At 43.3% G+C, this 19,823-nt stretch overlaps 1 protein-coding gene across 1 annotated transcript in view; it reads left to right on the top strand.

The window, feature by feature from the left end:
- The window catches only part of RNF17 (ring finger protein 17), a 206,147-nt gene extending 186,324 nt beyond the window's left edge, over positions 1–19,823 (top strand). The window contains exons 36-40 of the mRNA XM_050928582.1: positions 998–1,157; positions 16,193–16,328; positions 16,772–16,961; positions 18,567–18,670; positions 19,637–19,823. Of these exons, the coding sequence (XP_050784539.1) occupies positions 998–1,157; positions 16,193–16,328; positions 16,772–16,961; positions 18,567–18,665 (585 nt within the window). The 3' untranslated portion in view covers positions 18,666–18,670; positions 19,637–19,823. The remainder of the gene's footprint in view (positions 1–997; positions 1,158–16,192; positions 16,329–16,771; positions 16,962–18,566; positions 18,671–19,636) is intronic.

The following is a 19,823-nucleotide window of genomic DNA, read 5'->3' as shown; positions in this document are numbered from 1 at the left end:
GAAGTGTCTTGGTAGAGCTAATGCTGTTAAAATATAAGACTGAATTTAAAATGTGATAAGGTGCTTAGATACCTTAGTGATGGGTTTCCAGTTTAAGAACTAAAATAGAATATATGTTCTCAACTGAATTATCTAACAAATGCTTTTGGTTCCTTGTCCATGAATAAGCTGAACTTCTGTGTTTTTTATCAGGATAAATATTCCTTTATAAAGCCACTGCTAGAAACTCTATTCAGATTCCTCTAATTGTGGGCAACAGTTATGTATATGCAACATCAGCATGAAACGCATTACAGTGATTAGAAAAATAACATGACGTTGTAATTAAAATCTTTTTTAACCAAGGTTGGAGGGTAATGGTGAGTTCTTGTTCAAATGCTGGCCCCATCTATATTCTACAGCATGGGTATGCATGCACTCCATATGCCTGCAACTGGAGATTTGATGCAGACCATAGCTTTGTATATTAATGAAAGTTTAGCTCTAAATATAACAATTATTTTGTTATTTATATAGATACACACATTTATACTAATTGGCCATATTAAAAATAAAATTTAGATGAAATAGAATGTTTTCATGCTTCACAAGAGAGATCAACTGTTTTAGAACTTGTTTTTCCATGAATTTCATAGTGGTAAATCCAAAGGAATGGAAGGGAATTCTGAATAAGACCAAACCTCTGTGGAAGTCTAACACCTTCACACTTTCATATATGCAGGGCTTGTGTTACTATGGTTACCAGGTGTGGCATTAATAAATAGTAACTGGTTGCCTTGAACTAAACCCTGAGTAGTAGAATGTAAAACAAATCTTAAAGTGTGGAGGAAAGAAGAATTAGGGGAGGGGGCCAGTGTTTAAGTGACAAATCTTTCCAAGATAAAAACCATTATCCTTGTAAATATCCCTTTATCACTTATTACACCTGGCAGTTAGTTCTGATGTGTCTGTGAAATCTGTAATCTTTTTTCTTTTATAAAACCCTTGTCTTTTTTAGATGTACATTCGTCTTGAATCAGCAGAGGGCCTTAACCAGCAGAGCGACACAGAGGATAATGATGTCAGCTGGGATTTGGAATCTGAGAGTCTAGATCAAGTCCTGAAGCATTGTAATCAGAATGTGGAGTCTCTTCCTTTTCTAACAGATTTTAGACCAGGTATTTTTGCAATTTTGTTTTCCCTGTTATGCCTTACAGAAGTACAAACCTCTTCAGTAAATACTTCTATTTTATGTGTGTCTATATTTTTAAATAAAACTTAGAAAGTTATAAATTCTTTTGGGGGTGTCAGAGTCGCAAGAGACAATAGTGGTGGTTCTTCGAGGGCTCGTGTCAACTCCATGTTAGGTGTGTGCGTTCCCATGTGCACAGTTACAAGATATTTTTCCCTTAGTGGTATCCATCAGCCAGCCCTAGCACCCCCTGGAGCCCCGTGCTCTTGCGCCAGTATAAAGGGCACTGCTGGCCCCACACCCCTTCGGTTCCTTCTTATCACCCATGACAGTTGCTGGAATGACTTATCTCTTGTGCTTGCAAGTTCTCCTAGTGGTTTTTGAACTCTGTTATTCTTGTATGTGGTTAGGACTTAGTTGTTAGCAGTTAGTTAAGTTAGAGTAGGTAGTGGTCCCATTGCAGGATGTCCCAGGGACAGGGCATGTCCCAGTCCCCGTGTTTCAGACTGGGTGCCAGCTGCCATAAGCCCATGCCAGTGAGCGACCTGCATGTAAGCTACTTAAAGTGCCTCCAGAAAGCCCACATTAAAGACAAGTGCACAATCTACAGGGGCTTCAGGCCACGCACACAAAAGGACAGGGACATTCACATGAAGGTCCTGCTAATGGAAGCAGTCCTCAGATTGGCCTTGGAGCTGTCCCACTCTGATTCAGCACCGAGCACTTCGGCCTCGGTACGGAGTGCTCCCCCAACACGAAGGTCTGCTTGGCACTGTTCACCATCTTCAGTGCTGAGGAAGTGGCACAAGAAACTGCACTGAAACAGGGCACTGCCCTGTGTCAATAAAGGATAAGAGGGGAGAGGCTGACAAGGTGAGACCCCTGCCGAGCCACTCATCCTCCCCAGAGCTATGGTTGATGGCAGTTGAGCCCAGTCAGGGATCCACCACTGACTCCTGGGAGCAATTGGGGCACTGTGTGCTTGAGAGCCCCTTTGACACTAGAGGCATTATAGGCAGCAGAGGACCTGATGCCCCTCCTGGTACTGCACAGACCATGAGATCAATCTTCATTGAAGACTGCTCCCTCCAGAGGGAAACCCCTTATGGATCTACCACAGTGGTCGCCAACCCAGCACAAGTCCCCAGCGTCCCAGCACTGGTCTCCAGCTCCACGGCTTAGGTCAACAGCTTCGTGACGCCAGTCCCCAGCTCATTGTCATTGGTCACTGGAAGCATGGCACTAGTCTCCGTCCCCCCCACAGCACCATTCTCTGACTCCACATCATATCCAGCAGGTAGGAACAGCAACAGCTCCGCCATGATCTCCAAGGGAAGAATACTTATCGGAGCCCAGAGAGGAATCCTTTCCCCCACCAAGAAGACACCACTCTTCTTACACACAGGACTTTGGTGCTGTTCCTGCTGTGGGCACTTGGCCACCAGAGCAATGGCCAGTACACTGGCAGTACTGGAACCCATGGGGAGTTCCTTCCAGTGCCAGGCCCCTACTCCCATCTGTCATCCACAGCCGCATCTGAGAAGCGAGTCTTGGCAACACCCCAGCCAGTACAGGACCCCGATTCAGACTCCAACCCTGGTACCAAGGCCCCAGCAGCAGCTTCAGTGGAAGTGACCCCAATAGTGGAGGACTTTCCAGCTCCTCCTGTGGTGTTGGTATCTTCCTCATCCCCAGATTAGGCAATTGTGGGTCCCACCCACTGCTACTGGATGACTTCCAGGCTCACCAAGATCTCCTTAAATGAGTCGCCACAAATTTGGAGCTAAAAGCAGAGGAACTGAAAGACCATGGACATCCTCTTCGATATTTTAGCTGCAGCAGCCCCCTCTAAGGTTGCACTGCCAGTCTATGATGGGGTGCTAAAACTGGTTAAAGCACTGGCAGACCTTGTCTTCTCTGCCCCTAGCTTCGAAAAGGCAGAGAAAAAATACGTTCTGGCTAAGGGGTATGAATACATGTACTTGTGCCCTCCCCCTGGGTCCCTGGTGATTTCCACTGCAAATGAGCAGAACAGACAGGTCAGGCGAGTGCCATGTCTAAAAATAAGAATGCAGAGGGGCTTGACTTGTTTTGCAGAAAGGTGTATTCAACAGCTAACTTAGACCCCCAGATCTCCAACCAGCAGGCAGTGCTGGGGAGATACAGTTATAACATTTGGGACTCTATGGCCAGCTTCAAAGACTCCCTGCCCCAGGAGTCAAGGCAAGAATTTCTGGCCATTCTGGAGGAAGACAAGGTGGTAGCCAAGGCCTCTCTTGAGGCTGCCTTGGGTGTGGCTGACTCAGTGCCCAGATTGGTGGTCTTGGCTGTGTGCATGCGGTGCAGCTTGCGTCTGTAGTCCTCGGGCCTTTTTCACAAGGTGCAGCAGTTGATCCAAGACCTCTCTTTCAAGGGCAATGCATTGTTCTTGAAGCAGATGGACACCAAGCTGCACGACCTGAAGGAATCCAGGGCTACGCTGTGATCTCTAGGCCTTTGCACACACCTAGCCTCCAGAAGGCACTTCTAGCCGCAACCACATCCAAGGTTTTTGGGGCCTTTAAGAAACAAGCCCTACAAGAAGAAAGGGAAGGATTATAAGCGCAGCCAGCCTGCATCTTCTGCTTTGGCCTGCCAGTCAGGCTTGGGCCAGTACCTGGCTGGCCAGAGACAGGCCTTTTGAGAGTGCACCCAAGGACAGTATACTCAACTTAACCCAGGATCCACCATCCTTAAGATCTCCTTAAACCCCTTTTTGGTTTTGGACCATTTATTTCCATTCTATACTGTCCCCCAGATAACTTCAGACCACTGGGTTCTTTCCATTGTGACAGATTTTATCCATTCCTCCCTCCCAACCCCCATACCTCTCCCTATTTTGGGACCCTTCTCGCAAGTATCTCCTCATCCAGGAGGTAGAAAGCCTCCTACATGTGAGGGGCATAGAGGAAGTTGCTCGAGACTTGACCGGGAAAGGGGTTCTACTCCTGATATTTTCTAATCCCAAAGGGGTCCTCAGGCCTTCCTAGACCTGCATGGACTCAACAAATATCACAAGAAGTTCAAATTGTGCATGGTCTCTCTGGCATCCATCTTTCCTTCCCTGGATCTGAGACACTGTTACTCAAACTAAAGGATGTTTATTTCCACATCTCCATTTTCCATGATCACAGGAGATTCCTATGATTCATGGTGTGCCAGTATCACTACCAATTCACCACACTCCCTTTCAGACTTGTGTCATCCCCAAGGGTTTTCACAAACTGTATGGCAGTAGTTGCAGTTTACCTAAGACATCAAGGTTTACATATCTATCCCTACCTCAGCAACTGGTTAGTCAAGGATCATTCATGAGCTCAACTTCAGTGCTGTGTCAGCAAAGTATAGGCCACCTGTCAAGAGCTGGACGTGCTGATAAATTAGCAGAAATCCACTCTGATCCCAGTTCAGAGGATAGAGTTTGTGGGAACAGTGCTCAACTCTATTCGGGCCAGAGCCTACCTGCCAAAGCCCAGTTCCGGTGATGTCGGAACTAATTGGTCCCGTCAGATCCCACCCGCTCATGACTGCTTGGGTATGTCTCAGACTGCTTGGTCATATGTCAGCATGCACTTACGTGGTGCAGTACACACAGTTGCACTTCAGACCTCTTCAAATGTGGCTGACGTTAATCTACTCCCTCAGCAGGCACTATCTGGACTTAGTTATTACAGTCCCTTTTGGCCGTTGTAGCATCATTAACTTGGTGGTCAGATCCACAGTCAATAACGATCAGGGTTCCCTTTGCCATCCCATGCCCGTTGGTGACATTAGTCTCAGATGGATTAGACCTGGGGTGGGAAGCCCACTTCAACAGTCACAGTACCCAGGGCCTCTAGTCACAGGGAGAACTCTCTCCGCACATAAATGTCAGGAAACTCAGGGTAATTCGCTTGGTCTGCTGGATGTTCCTTCTCTACCTGTCGGGCAAAGTAGTGGAGGTCCTGACAGACAATACATACGCAATGTTTTATGCCAATAAGAATGGGGGAGCTTGCTTAGCCCTGTGCCAGGAGGTTCTTCAATTGTGGGACTTCTGTATGCAACATGTTGTTCACCTCGAGGCATTGCACTTTCCAGGGGACCAGAATACGCTGGCAGATCACCTCAGCAGGTCTTTTTCTTCTCACCACCAGTGGTCCCTCCATCTGGAGGTAATCAGCTCTGCTCAGTGCATGGGCTTGGCAGTGGTTACCTGTCAGATGCCTTCCTACGGCTGTGGTCAGGGGATCTGCTGTATGCCTTTCCACATAATACCATTGATACACAAGGTCCTCTTAAAAATCAAGAGGAACAAGGCAAAGGTAATCCTGATTGCCCCAGTGTGGCCATGCCAGCACTGGTTCAGGATGCTCCTGGACTTTTCCATAGTAGGTCTGCTAGAGCTCCTTATGTGCCTGGATTTGATCTTATAGAACCAAGGCCAGCTACTCCACCCGAATCTCAAGTCCCTGCACCTGACAGCCTGGCTGCTGTGTGGCTGAACCAGAAGGAGCAAGCCTGCTCAGAGCAGGTCTAGCAGGTTTTGCTAAGTAGCAGGAAATCCTCTATCGGAGCGATCTACTTGGCCAAGTGGAAGCACTTCACTTCTTGGACCTTTCATTGGGGTCTTTCCCTGTCTGTCATTTCTGCAGACCATCTTGGACTACTTGCTCCACCTGAAGCATGAAGGTCTGGCCCTGTCGTCAGTCAAGGTCCACCTGGCGGCCATTTCAGTTTTCCTTCCTCTTGTCCAGGGCAGGTCAATTTCCTCGCATGAGATGGCAGGTTCCTCAAGGACTTAGACTCTACCCACAGGTTTGCAACCCGGTTTCCCCCAAGGGATGTAAATCCAGTACTGTCCAGGCTCACAAGATCCCCCTTTGAGCCGCTGGCTTCTTGTTCGCTGCTGCTCCTCCTGGAACATTGCCTCCCTAGTGGCAATTATGTCGGCTTGAAGGATCACTGAAATCAGAGCCCTGATTTCAAAACCCCTTACACAGTGTTCTTCAAAGACAAGGTCCAGCTGTGCACCCACCCATTCTTCCTGTCAAAGGTAGTGTTGCGGTTCCACAACAACCAGGACATTTTTATGCCTGTCTTCTTTCCGAAGCTTCATGGATCCAGATGAGCATTATCTACATAACTTAGACGTTAGGTGGGCCCTGGCTCTTTACATTGAAAGGACTAGACCCTTTTGCAAGTCATTGCAGCTCTTTGTAGCAGTGGCAGACTCTGCGTCATCTCAGATAATATTGTCTTGGCTAACCGCCTGCATGAAGCAAAGGTTCTGTCCCCAGCCATTGTGACCACCCATTCCATGAGAGTTGAGGCTTCATTAGCAGCCTTCCTCACACAAGTTCCTATCCAGGACAAATGCAGAGCAGCGACATGGTCATCGGTTCATACCTTCGCATCCCACTCTGCCATCACCCAGCAGGCCTGGCATGACAAACTTTGGAAAAGCATTGTTACAATCAGCACGTCAGTGAACTCCGAACCCACCTCCAGATGCCTGTGAGTCACCTAACGTGGAATCAAAATGAACAAGCACTCGAAGTAAAAACGGTTACTAATCTTCCATAACTACTGTTCGAGATGTTGCTCACATCCATTCCATAACTCACCCTTCTGCCCTGCTGTCAGAGTGAACTTCGAGAAGGAACTGAGGGGGCATGGGGCTGGTGCTGCCCCTTATACGAGCACAGGGGTCCAGGAGGCGCTAGGGCCAGCCCTACAGATACCACTCAGGGAAAAATTTCTGTCAACTGTGCACACACCTAACATGGAATGGACTTGAGCAACACATTTTGAAGCACAACAGTTATGGAAGGTTAGTTACCATTTTTTTCATCTCCTAAAGGGGAAGGTGATGGGGGAGAGGCCACCCTGGAAATGTTCCTGCTTGTAGTTCCCTGACAGAGAAGAGGAGGAGGTTGGACAAGTTGTTGCATTTACTTTCCACCTGCTAAATACCTTCGGGCTCTCCCAATAAAGTTATTTCTCCCTTCTCAGTTATATAAATGCCCAGTCTGGTAGTTTCTCCAGTAATTTCTGAGTTGGATCTGAGATCTAATCCACAGTCCAAGGAAAAAATGCATTAGATATACTGACATACCTCCTAGGTTCCATTCTCATAAGAAACACACCACTAAAATATGGTACTTATAAACCATCACACCTTCCTAGATGTGAAATGGAGTCTGAGTTTGATTGCGGTATGATTGGCAGATACTGCCAAGAGCAGGTTGGCTCTATTGGCCTTTTTGTAGGCACTATAAGAGTGTTCTGCATTCCTTTCAGGGTAGAAATACCTCTCCTACTAGGGTCTGAGAAAGTTGCCCCAGATCCAAGATCATGGATCTGTTGACTTCACCTGCTTTTAGAGAGCATTCTCCAACCAAAATTCCTGATACTTTGTCAGAGGCAGAAGAGGAGCCTGTGGCTCAGAATGAATACCAAGAGCTGTAATCAGAACTTGATTAATATTCCCCGGATGAAAACATTGGGGTTATTTTGTCACTCTTTGCATCCGAAGATGCACTGCAAATCCATGAGGTTGTGGAAAAGAATGGTATCAGATCTATGACACTGAAATTTCCATTGGTCATGTTAAAAGAAACCTCTCATCCTGTATTCAACATCCTGTGTTCTCCATCAAAAAAACAAGATTACCTTTCTGTTGCAACGTGCAAGGGCATTTTGGACTTCTGCATCATGATAGGCTATATTGGGAAAAAGCAGACAAATTATGTCAATCTACAAAGGGGGGTTATTTTTTCGTACACCTTACTCCTGATTCTCTTGTGGTGTCGGTGGCAGTGGCAATGTAAAGATATAGAGGAATCAGGTGTATTCCACATCTTCTGACACAGAAAGAAAGAAGATGAACACAACTGGCAAGTGTTTTCAACTGCTTCACTCAGTATCAGAGAAGCAAATTGTCAGGCAGTGAAGTCACATTATCAGTATCACTTGTAGGGAAAGATGGCCATGATTGCAAAACTGCTTCCTAAACAAAGGAAGCTGGCCATCAGCTTGGTAAGGGATGGTGAAATAGTGGTTAAACATTCGCTCAGGACTTTTTGAGTCTTCAGACTCAGCCATGCCTGCTGGCCTTCAGTCTTCTACTCTCCCTTCCAAAATCAAATCAAAGGTGGTAGACCTTCCTTCCAAAGGTGATAAGTTATCCACTAATAAAACTGATTAAATATTAGAAAAAAATGAAGGACATGAGGTCAACTACAAGATTCTTATGTGTTTGTCAACCCTCAAGAAGGGCCTCCTACCCTTCCTTTTCTTCATAGTCTTATTTTTCAGAGATCTAAATTTCAACATCAACAGCCTCCTCCTTCACAGCCACAGCAGAGACTACTTTTATTCTGCAAATGAAGGGGAAGCAACCTTAGCATTGTCTCTGAGATGGAATGTCAGAGCTCAGATTTGACACGAGGATCAGGCGCTTGAGACAAAATATACGACCATCTCTCATTTATTTTGGAGACTGATTCTCCTGTAACATGGACTCTTGAATTTCTATCCCATCAAACAAATGGACTCTGGAGATGATAAAAGATGGTTACACTATTTAATTAGATTCCTTTCCACCATCGAACCCCCTGTTCTATCCCTATTCAGGAACCTCTTTTTAAGATAGGAAGTTTGCTCCCTGTTGGAAGCAGGAGTCATAGATGAGGTGCTAAGGGAATTTAGTGGTCACAGTTTTTGCTCCACATATTTTCTGACACCAAGAAGGAGACTGAGGGCTTTATCCAATATTAGATCTGTGGAAGCTTAACTTGTTAATCAGAAAATTCCATTTGCACATGTTGACATTAGTACCCATTATACCCACCCTAGATTGGTTTGCAGACTTCTCTAAAAGAGTGTATATTTCCATATCTCTATCCAACCCAGGCACTGCAGAAACCTTCATTTTCTGATTTGACAAAAGTATTTCCAGTACAGTCTTATCTTTTGGGCTTTCTACTGCACCCCTGGTATTTACAAAGTGCCTCTCTCTGGTAGCAACTCATTTAGGATATCAGGGTGTATACATTTATCCTTTAGACAACTGAGTAAACTGTGTCTATTTAGAAAAGGGGTATTCCAAGAACATATTGCACATGTACCCTGTTCAGGACACGGGGACTTTAAAATAAAGGTCTCTTCTGCTACCTATGCAAATGATTCCCTTTTAAGGTGCAGTTCTTGATTCAGGTAAGCAGAGCCTTTCTTCAGAGTTCTATTCCAAATATTTCCTGGTGCACAAGAAGAAAGGAGGATAGAGACCAGCCTTGGATTTGAAACACCTCAACTGTTCTATTCATAAAACAAAGTTGTGCATGGTCATGCTTGCGGCCATCATTCCATCACTAGAAAAATGCATGTGGTTTATAGCTTTTGATATGCAGGATACCTACTTGCATGTCAACATCCACTTGACTGATTAGATGGTTCATGGCATGCATCTGACGAAGTGGGTATTCACCCACGAAAGCTCATGCTCCGATACATCTGTTAGTCTATAAGGTGCCACAGAACTCTTCGCTGCTTTTACAGATTCAGACTAACACGGCTACCGCTCTGATTCTTGACATGGTGGATCTGACACTTCCAATACAGGCTTTTCCAGTTTCAACTTACCAGTGCTCCACTAGTCTTCACAAAAGTTTTTGCCATCAGAGATGAGCTGCTACCATGGTGAAGAGTCCTTGTCTTCCTTTACCTAGACAATTGGTTGCTGGTGGCACAGTCCAGAAAGGAAGCTAGGTTATCAAAGTCCCAACTCCTTCTACTTTTCTCCTCCCTTGGGGTGACTGTGAACGTCGAAAAATTGACTTTGCACCCTGCACAGTCCCTGGAGTTCATTGGAGGACACATTGATGCGACCTCTGCACGTTTATCTGCTGAATGACAGGTTCCAGAGCTACTGGATCTGATCACTTCAGTGAAATCCAACCCTGTAGTCTCGGCCAGAACTTGCCTTTCCCTCCTCAGCCACATGGCAGCAGGCACTTATGTCACAGCATTCACTCGCCTGCACTCCTGCAACTATGACTGCAAGGAGCCTAGTCCCCCATGCACCAACCCATTTGCCAGAGTTTATGCTACTTTTTATTTTCCTCAATAGGATTTAATTTCCACTTTTTAAAAGATGCCTTTTTGCCTCTCACTGCTTCTTTTACTTTGTTGTTCAGCCATGGTGGCATTTTTTTTCTTTAGTTCTCTGTTTTTTAATTTGCGGTATACATTTAAGTTGAGCCTCTATTATGATGTCTTTAAAAGATTTCCATGCAGCTTGCAGGAATTTCACTTTTGACACTGTACCTTTTAAATTCTGTTTAACTAATTTCCTCATTTTTGTGTAGTTCCTTTTTCTGAAATTAAATCCTACTGTGGTGGGCTGCTGTGGTGTTTTCCTTGTCACAAAGATGTTATATTAATTATATTATAGTCACTATTACCAAGCAATTCAGCTATATTCACCTCTTGGACCAGATCATGTGCTCCACTTAGGACTAAGTCAAGAATAGTCAAAAGAAGAGAGGCAATCTGCTCCAAGAAGCAGTCATTTAAGGTGTCAAGAAACTTTATCTCTGCATCCTGTCCTGAGGTGACACATACCCAGTCAATATGGAGATAGTTGAAATCTCCCATTATTATTATAGTGGAAGATGGGAAGTGAATTTGAACAAAATGACAGTTCATGGGTCATTGAAATTCTCAAGAAAAGAGACTATAAATATCATGGGATTGAGACTAATATGTTGGCCTCACAACTCTTTTCTACCTCACATCTATAGGAATATAGTGCAAATTATCACAGAAAATGTGATAGCAATGTAGTAAGTCAGCAAATGTGAGGGAGGCTCATTCTTCCCAGTTCTGCAAGATGACAGTTGTGCTGTGGGATTGTTGTATGCAGCACATTTATCTCTTAGTTCTACAGCTAGTAGGCTAGGACAGCAGCCTGGCAGATCAGCTGAGCAGAGATGTAATGGGACTGCATGAGTGGTCATTAAACAAATCCATGATAGACAAGATCTTTACCCTGTGGGGTTAAGATTTGCTCACAACAATACAAAATGCAAAGTGTCATGTCATGTGTTCTTTTCAGGAGCCGAGAGAAAATCTATTCATATCAGACACCTTTTTCCTGGTTAGGGTAGAAGTTCTGCTCTGTACCTGTCCTTTTCACCAGAGGGGGATAAAGATAGGAAAAGACAGAACCAAAATGATTTTTATTGTCCCAGCACAGGCCAATACAGCAGTGGTTGTTAGCCTTTCTGACTTAAACTCTTTCCTCATGTTGAGCTGATGTTTACCCAGACCCTCTTAACATGCAGACCTCACTTCATGAGCTTTAAGACTCTCATGGACCTTGAGAAATCTTGTCCATTACAAGTGCAGTAAACATTGATTAAGTAGAAAAGGCATCAACTAGAAGGTACTACGATCTCAAATGGACCAGATTTGTGAAGTGGATGAGTGATAAATTTACAAATCCACTCATAGCCCAGTTCAATCTATTCTTGAATATATACTTGAGTTAAAGCTTTCATGACTTTCTCTCTCCTCCTTTGAAAGTTAATGTAGTAGCTGTCCACCAGACTTTAATAGATAATAAATCAGTCTTTACACATGATACAGTAAACAAATTAACAAAGGGACTTGCTGAAATGTAGCCACCAAAAAAGAATCCAGTACTGTCATGAGATCTCAATTTAATCCTAACTAAGCTTATGAAGCCTGCCTTTGAGCCTATAGCAGTGTTCTCTGTTTCTGTTATCTATCAGAATAGCTTTCATCATAGCCATAATATTGGCTAGATGAATAAACTACATGCTGTCATGGCTGATCTTTCATTCATTGTCTTTCACAAAAATAAGGTGATATTTTGTCCTAACCCTAGTTTCCTTACCATGTGGTATCTTTCACTTTAATCAAACAATCTGCTAATATTTTTCTCTAGGTCTCATGCTTGTATAGGTGAGTTAAAGCTACATGCTTTGGATGCTAAAAGTGCTCTGCCTTGCTATCTTAACAGAACCAAGGAATTTAGGATTTCTAGTCTCTGTTTCATATGCAAACAACCATAAGAGACTCACTGTCTCTGCATAGACATTATCTAGATGGGTTGGATAGTGTATACAGAACAGTTATAAGCTAGCATCCATTCTACTCTTGTTGGAGTATGCCTTAGACATATTCCAGTTGTAGAGAGATCTGTAGGGCTGCTACTTGGAGTTCTGTATGTATTTACAAAACACTACTCCCTAGATCTAGCATCTAGGTTGGATGCTCAGTTTGGTAGTGTTGCCTGATCTATTGATTGTATATTGATTATGTTACTCATTTAATTTCCACAATTAGCACTCTGAAATTTGATAGATTCTTGTACCAGGTCAGTATTACTGAATTACTGTTCAGTTGGGAGCCCTGATGTGCATGGTTGTATCATTCACACTTAGGAAATCGTACTATATTTATAATAGTTTTATTAATACAGTTAGCAAATTCTTAAACACTCTAGCCCCACAAAGTAAGTAGAGATTATACAGAGAGAGCTGAGCATCCATATGCTTCCACCATCCCTTGCAAAACACCTTAAATCCTAGGATGCATCAGGGTATGTATTTCCAGTAGAGATAGGGAAGTGTTATTGCAATTATACAACTGGTGAAACCTCATCTGAAATACTATGCACATTTCTGATCTCCCATGTTTAAGAAAGATGAATTCAAACTGGAACAGGTGCAGAGAAGGGGTACTGGGATGATCAGAGGAATGGAAAACATACCAAGGAGCTTGGCTTTATTAGCCTAACCAAACGAAAGCTGAGCTGAGATACGATTGCTCTCTACAGGTACATCACAGGGATAAATACCAGGGAGGGAGGAGGAGTTTTTTTAAGTTCAGTACCAATGTGGACACAAGAACAAATGGATATAAACTGGCCATCAACAAGTTTAGGCTTGAAATTAGATGAAGGTTTCTGACCATCAGAGGAACAAAGTTTGGGAATAGCCTCCAAAGGGGAGCAGTGGGGGCAAAAAACTAAATTTGTTCCAAGCCTGAGCTTGATAGTTTATGGAGGGGATGGTATGATGAGATTGCCTACAATGGCTTGTGGCCCATCTGTGACTGCTAGTAGCAAAACTCCCCAGTGGCCAGAGATGGGGCATTAGATGGGCAGGGCTCTGAGTTACTACAGAGAATGCTTTCCCAGGTGTCTGGCTGCTGGGCTTGCCGACATACTCAGGGTTCAACGGATCACCATATTTGGGGTCAAGAAGGAATTTTTCCCCAGGTCAGATTGGCAGAGACCATGGTGGGGAGGGGAGGTTCGCTGCCTTCTACAGCATGGCGCACAGGTCAGTTGCTGTTTTAAACAAGAATAAATGGTGGAGTCTCTGTAACTTTAAGTCTTTAAATTGTGGTTTGAGAACTTTGGTAACCCAGCCAGAGATTATGGGTCTATTACAGGAGGGGGTGAGTGAGGTTTTGTGGCCTGTGATGTGCAGGAGGTCAAACTAGATCAGTGGTTCTCAAACTTTTTTGGCTCAGGACCCATTTGTAACTGTTTATGGCCTGCCGTGACCCAGTAAATAGTTAGAGGGTGGAGTCCCTGGGTGGTTTTGGTCAGGTCCTGCCTCCGAGGGAGTGGGGGGAGGGTGTCCTGCCTAGCACTCACCCCACAGCGATGGCTCCTGCAGCTCCTGTGCTGTAGAGTTGGCTAGTCTTGGCTCTCAGCTCAGGGTATTGCAACCACTGGGGCTGCAGTGCTGCTTCAGTTTGCCCTCCCCAAACTGGACCAAATTTGTGAGAGTGGTGTTGTGACCTAGCTCATGGAGTTGCAGTGCCAGTCATTCAAATTTGGCCTAACCAGACTCCCATCATCATGATGGCTGGGCCAAACCTGAGTGATGCTGGGACCCCAGAGATCACCGTGCCTGGAGCCAGGTAGACAAGCCCAGCCAGCCCTGTGAGACAGAAGTCACAGGAGCTGCCATGTGACCCTTTGAAACATTTTGGTGACCCAATTTTGGGTCCTGACTAGGGTGACCAGATGTCCTGATTTTATAGGGACAGTTCTGATATTCAGATCTTCGTCTTATACAGGTGTGTATTACCCTCTGCCCCTGTCCCGATTTTTCAGACTTGCTATCTGGTGTCACTAGTCTGACCCACGGGTTGAGAAACTCTGGGCTAGATGATCATGATGGTCCCTTCTGGCCTCAAAGTCTGAGTTATCTTATTCATCACCATCATCAGTGGTGGTCATCTTGGCATCTCCCAGGGACTTCATCTCTCCCTCCCAAAGCACACAGACTGGAATACAACTCTTATAATGTGTGATGCTGAGGCCACTATGCCTAATGCATGTTCAGTCAGGGGTTCTCCCCTTATTTGTATTTCCTCACCTTACTAATGTTGGGATGCTCGTCTCCTATAGGTTATTCATCCTTTTACCTCAGGCTTATTAGCATATGCATCAATGACCATGGCATTCTTGTGGTCAGAGATCTGCTGACTTCCCGAACTAAAAATATTCCAAGCTGCTATAAATAGCAACTTGTGGTTACCTACTAGCAGTTTAGTCTTTGTGGCAGTCTATGTTGTGCTATCTTGTGATCTTCTAGGATCACTCTTGGTTACACTTACGATAAGGCTTTTTGGGGCTTATGCCTTAATTAGTTTTAGCTAAGATTTTTTTTACAGGCCTTGAGACATGTAGGCTCATTGCATTATTGCCTTAACTCAGCAGTTCTCAAACTTGGGACTCACGGAAATGTGTCAAGGGAGGCACAAGCTGTGTGCTTTTTAAGAGCTTCAACTGTCAGCCCTGGGTGGCTTGGACTCACACAACACGGCTGTGCAAACCTGGGAGTCAGGGAAAGGGGCTAAAGGGGACAGCAGGAGTCCCAGCCTGCCCTGGGCTGACAGCGGAAGCCCCAGCCATGTGAGGCACTGCACGGCTCTTAGCAACTGTGACACGTCAGACATATATGTAACCCTTCTGCCAGGTGAAGCCAGCAGCACCCAGGACCGGGTTCAATATCTAGAGGTTTCTTTTCAACAATACAACACAGAACTGACTTGAGCCTCCACCCAGTAACCTAGGAAAATTACATACCACCCCTGGGTGCCTCTGAGAGGCAATACTTCCCCCTTTTAAAGCACAGAGTCTGAGTGTAGAAAAGAAACTTTTAATGAAAGTAGGCAAGTCACCCAGCATTAATTCATAAACATAAAACTCTGAGCAGAACACCCACCCCAGCGTGCTTGGGGCAGAGTCTTCTGCCTCATGTTCTTGAGTTCTACAACCAAAAGTCCCTTTGCTGTGCTCCTCTCCGCTCCCTCAGCATATTCCATTCACAGTGGTTGTCCTTGGTCAGTGAGGACCCAGGGTTCAGAGGTGCATCTGTGTGAGTTTACCTCCTACCCAGGGAAGAAAGCACCCTGCTTGCTCCTTCATCTGAGCACTTGCTCTTGCTAGCCACCCTGCCAGCCACAGTTCCTCTCCACTGGCTGCCCTGCCAGCCTCGGTTCATCACCGCCTGACCGCCCTGCCAGTCTGCTGTTCCTTGTCACTTGGCTACCCTACCAGCCAACTGCTTGCCACTTTCGCCAGCCGCCCCTCAATTACCTTCTGCTGCCACTTGCCTCTATGCTGTGACCTCTGTAGGTCTGTCTCTTTAGTGAACTGTTCCTGCCAGTGCATCCCATGATTAATTATGCAGAGTCCATCTCAAAGAACGCCCATTACAAGTAAGTAGCCTTCACTTGCTATAAGGTAAGTAATCATTCCTTTCTAAATTCATTTAATTTTTTTCCAGTTGCTGTGTGTCTTTTTTAAAAAATTATGGATTCTGTTTTAAAAAACCATGAATTAAAGGAAGAAAATAAAACTAGATAGTATAATACAAATTGTTTTACAGCTCTGATAGCGTATGTGCTAAATTTTGGATTAAATAGCATGCTTTTTCCTTCTTACAGAAATGCCTTGCCTGGCAGAATACAATGATGGCTTGTGGTATAGAGCAAAACTACTCTCTGTTAAAGAATTTGACCCTGTTAATATTTTGGTTCAATTTGTTGACTATGGATCAACTGAAAAATTACCAACAAGCAGGTACGTGCATAGTTTAGTTTTTTAAACTTATATTTATCAAGATCTAGTATTTAAAAAAAAAAAAAAAAAAAAAAAAAAAAAAAAAAAGGTAGAAGTACAGATGCAAGCTAAAACTGTTCCTGTCTGCCTTAGGTTCCTCTATGGCTAGACCCCATTCCTTAGTATCCGAGCACCTCCCTCCCAATGCCCCTATGAGGTAGGGCAGTACTACTATCCCCATTTTATAGATGAGAAACTAATGCTTAGAGAGGCTTTGTGACTTGCCTGACATTACATAGGAAGTCAGTGGCAGAGCACAGACTTGGACCCAGGTGTCCCAAATCCTAAGCTAGTTCTCAAATTATTGCGCTATCCTTCATTAACATATTTTAGTTCTAGATAGTGATTAACTATTGCACTGTTGTCTTGCATGTTTTTAGACAAGGATTTTCATTTTGATTTAGATTACGTCAGATTCCTTCTCACCTTATGCAATATCCTGCTCAAGCAGTAAGAGTTCTGTTGGCTGGATTTAAACCTTCTCTATATGATACAGAAAAAAAGAGAATTCCATATTGCCCTGAATGGAGCATGCAAGCATTATGGGCCATGATAGACTGTCTTCAAGGCAAAAAGCTCTATGCTTCCACAGTGGTAAGTTTTTCCTGTTAGTTCCTGCCAAACCTGAGTTATCTTGGTTTTAACATTTTCAGTGAAATGTCTGAACCTTGTACAAGATTTATTGTGAATCTTGTTCTCTGGTTTAAAAAAATTAGACTCAAAAACATTTTTTCAGAAGCATCACAACATTAAAGGCAGAGGATCAAGTGCATAGGAATTTTGTTCACTGTGTTACAGACAGCCCATTTCCCGAGCCCTCCTGCCTGCATGATTTTAACCTCCTTTATTGCTTCTCCACTAGAAACTGTCATTCTTGCTTTTATGCTTCACATTTCCATTTGGGTTAGCGGTGTCCGGTGCCCAAAATAAACACTAGGGGTCTATAAGTACTAAAAATGTACTGCCTCCTTCCCTCCCTCCCCCACTTCTCCTTGCCTTTCCACTGCACCCTAACATTCCTCCTAGTTCTCCTGTTAAGGTACCCAGATACTCAAAGTGAAAATCTGACACACTTATCACAGGAGATTGTAGGGGTCATTTTGATGGGAAGGTCAAGGAGATGCATAATAAAAATCTAGGTTTTCAGGGAGTGTTTGAGCTGCCTTTCCATCAGTCATTTTATTCTCTGTCCCTATGCATTGGATAGCCACTGATAAGTACAAACTCATGCAGCCCTCTCACATGTTCCTGTCAGTCTGCTCCACCTGCCCCCTTCTGTTTGTGTCTTCCACTTACCTTCAACACGCTCTGGAATTCTGGCTACTCTATTTATTGAAAACTTTTATGCCTTGTGGATCTGAGTTAGAGATGTTTGTAAACTGTTAACATTGTCATTAACCAATTTTCTGAAATCTAAAAATAATGGAATATTTGTATAAAACCACCTTAAGTTACTTCAGTGTGTTTTTTTTAAAACCACTTGACATTAAAAATAAAGTTCTTACTGGGTAGTTTTGTTAAGGATTTCATTAATCACTGAAGGAACCTTACTACTATCAGTTAACAATTTTATGTGGGAATATACTATTTAACATAAAACAACACATTTTAATTTCCAAATGGTCATTTGTGTTCTACAGTCGTTATCCTCAGTCTATCATTTACTTAAAAAATTTCCTTCCAAAACATTGTAACTTTCATCATATACACAAAGTGAAAACTTACACTGATTTAAAAAAAACAACTTGTAATAGAAATCAGGCTTAGTTCATGTAGTACTGGAATATTTTTCACTATTTTATGTTCACTCTCAAATTAACAGATCGGATAACTAAGGGGTTTTTTTTCCCCTTTTTTGTTTAATTCCTATCATCAAATTTTAAGTTTAGCATCATTGCCATTTTTTTTCTACTTGATGGGATTAAACTAATGATTCACTTATTTTTGCAACTGTCTTTTCTACCCCAGCCCTCTTGTTCATCCTATCCATCTGGTGTGTCTTGTCTTTTTAGACTATAAGTTGTTTGGAATAGGGACTGCCCTTTAGTATATGTACAGTATCTAACCTAATAGAGCTACAACCTGGTGGGCCTTTAGACGTTACTGCAGTATAGATGTAGAAGAATAATTGCAGCATTCAGTCAACTCTTACTACTTGAAACAGATCTTTCTGTACTACTGAAAATTTCTGATTTCCAGACTCAGTCTCCAGAGCACACTGTGTTTTTGTATGAAGATGAACAATGCTTAGTTCACATGAAGCTGGTAGAAATGGGATTAGCAGACTTAGATCAGTGACATATGTAAGTACAGTAAACTTGAACTGTCACTTTAGACAATTACAAAAAGTAAGATTTTTAAAATCTAATATTTATTAAGCCATGGGCTCAATTGTTGTCTTTTAAATAATCATCTGACCAGAACTAGCGGGTTTTTAATACCTTTTGGGTGTTAATATAATGTAAGTGACACATATTTTACAATAAATATGTAAACAAAGTGCATATAATATAGAAAAAAATCCACTGCAGCACAACTGTATATTCTTGTGATTAGATGCTAGCTACACAGTCCCTACTTCCTGCTTTCACACAGTCAAAAGCAGCTCTTAGTCCTTTTGAGGAGCAAATCCTTGTCTGTTTGCTTACACCTGACCTGAAGTCTAGGGTCTAGTTTGAAAGCCAACAAGGATTGAAACAAGCAATTAAGTTCAACCAGTGTACAGAGGGAGGAGACTTCTATAGCCTGCCTGTAATCCAGATAATCACTGAAGAAAAAGGTGAAATTGCAGGTGACTGGCAATATTACAGTATTCTTGATACAAACAGTAGTGACCGTTTGCATCTGCAAGAACCAAGTTTCTTCCTCCACTAGAACCTCTTCAACTCCCATATTCTGAGCAGACTTTTTTCCCCATAGCTAGTAAGATACTTTTTCTGTTAAACATTGATAGATAAACATTCATTTCAAAATCTTGTTACATGATATGTCTTGCTGCTACTTTCCTACTCCAGTCTTCCTTTGCTTGTTTGTTTGCTTCACTGGTTAATTATAGTGACTGAATCAGGCATTCTTGTCTTTATAGTATTGTAATATGTTGTCCTATAATATAGGGAATCTACACCAGTGCACAATGTATTAATGAGGCAGTATGGACTGTTCTTTATGTACATGCTAGTAGTTTAGACTCCTTAGTTAAGGAGTCTACCAGATAAGGAGGAAGTAGCTGTTTTATTATCTAAATTTGACACTAGTTTTTGTGTTTCCAGATATACAATAGAGAGAGCTTTTGATGAAGACTACAGTATCTGAAGAGGAAAGGTGGTTTTGGTTTTTGTTCTTGTTGGTTAATTTTGTTCTGGCATGTTAATGTGCCTCATCTTGTTCTCTCTACATAGAGTAATTGTGTGGAATGCCTGAAATACTCAGGTGTGGTTTTTTGTTCAGAGCTGTTTT

This window comes from Gopherus flavomarginatus, chromosome 1 (genome assembly GCF_025201925.1).
Source record: "Gopherus flavomarginatus isolate rGopFla2 chromosome 1, rGopFla2.mat.asm, whole genome shotgun sequence".
Taxonomy (NCBI): Eukaryota; Metazoa; Chordata; order Testudines; family Testudinidae; genus Gopherus; species Gopherus flavomarginatus.
This window is presented reverse-complemented; position numbering and strand designations above follow the sequence as displayed.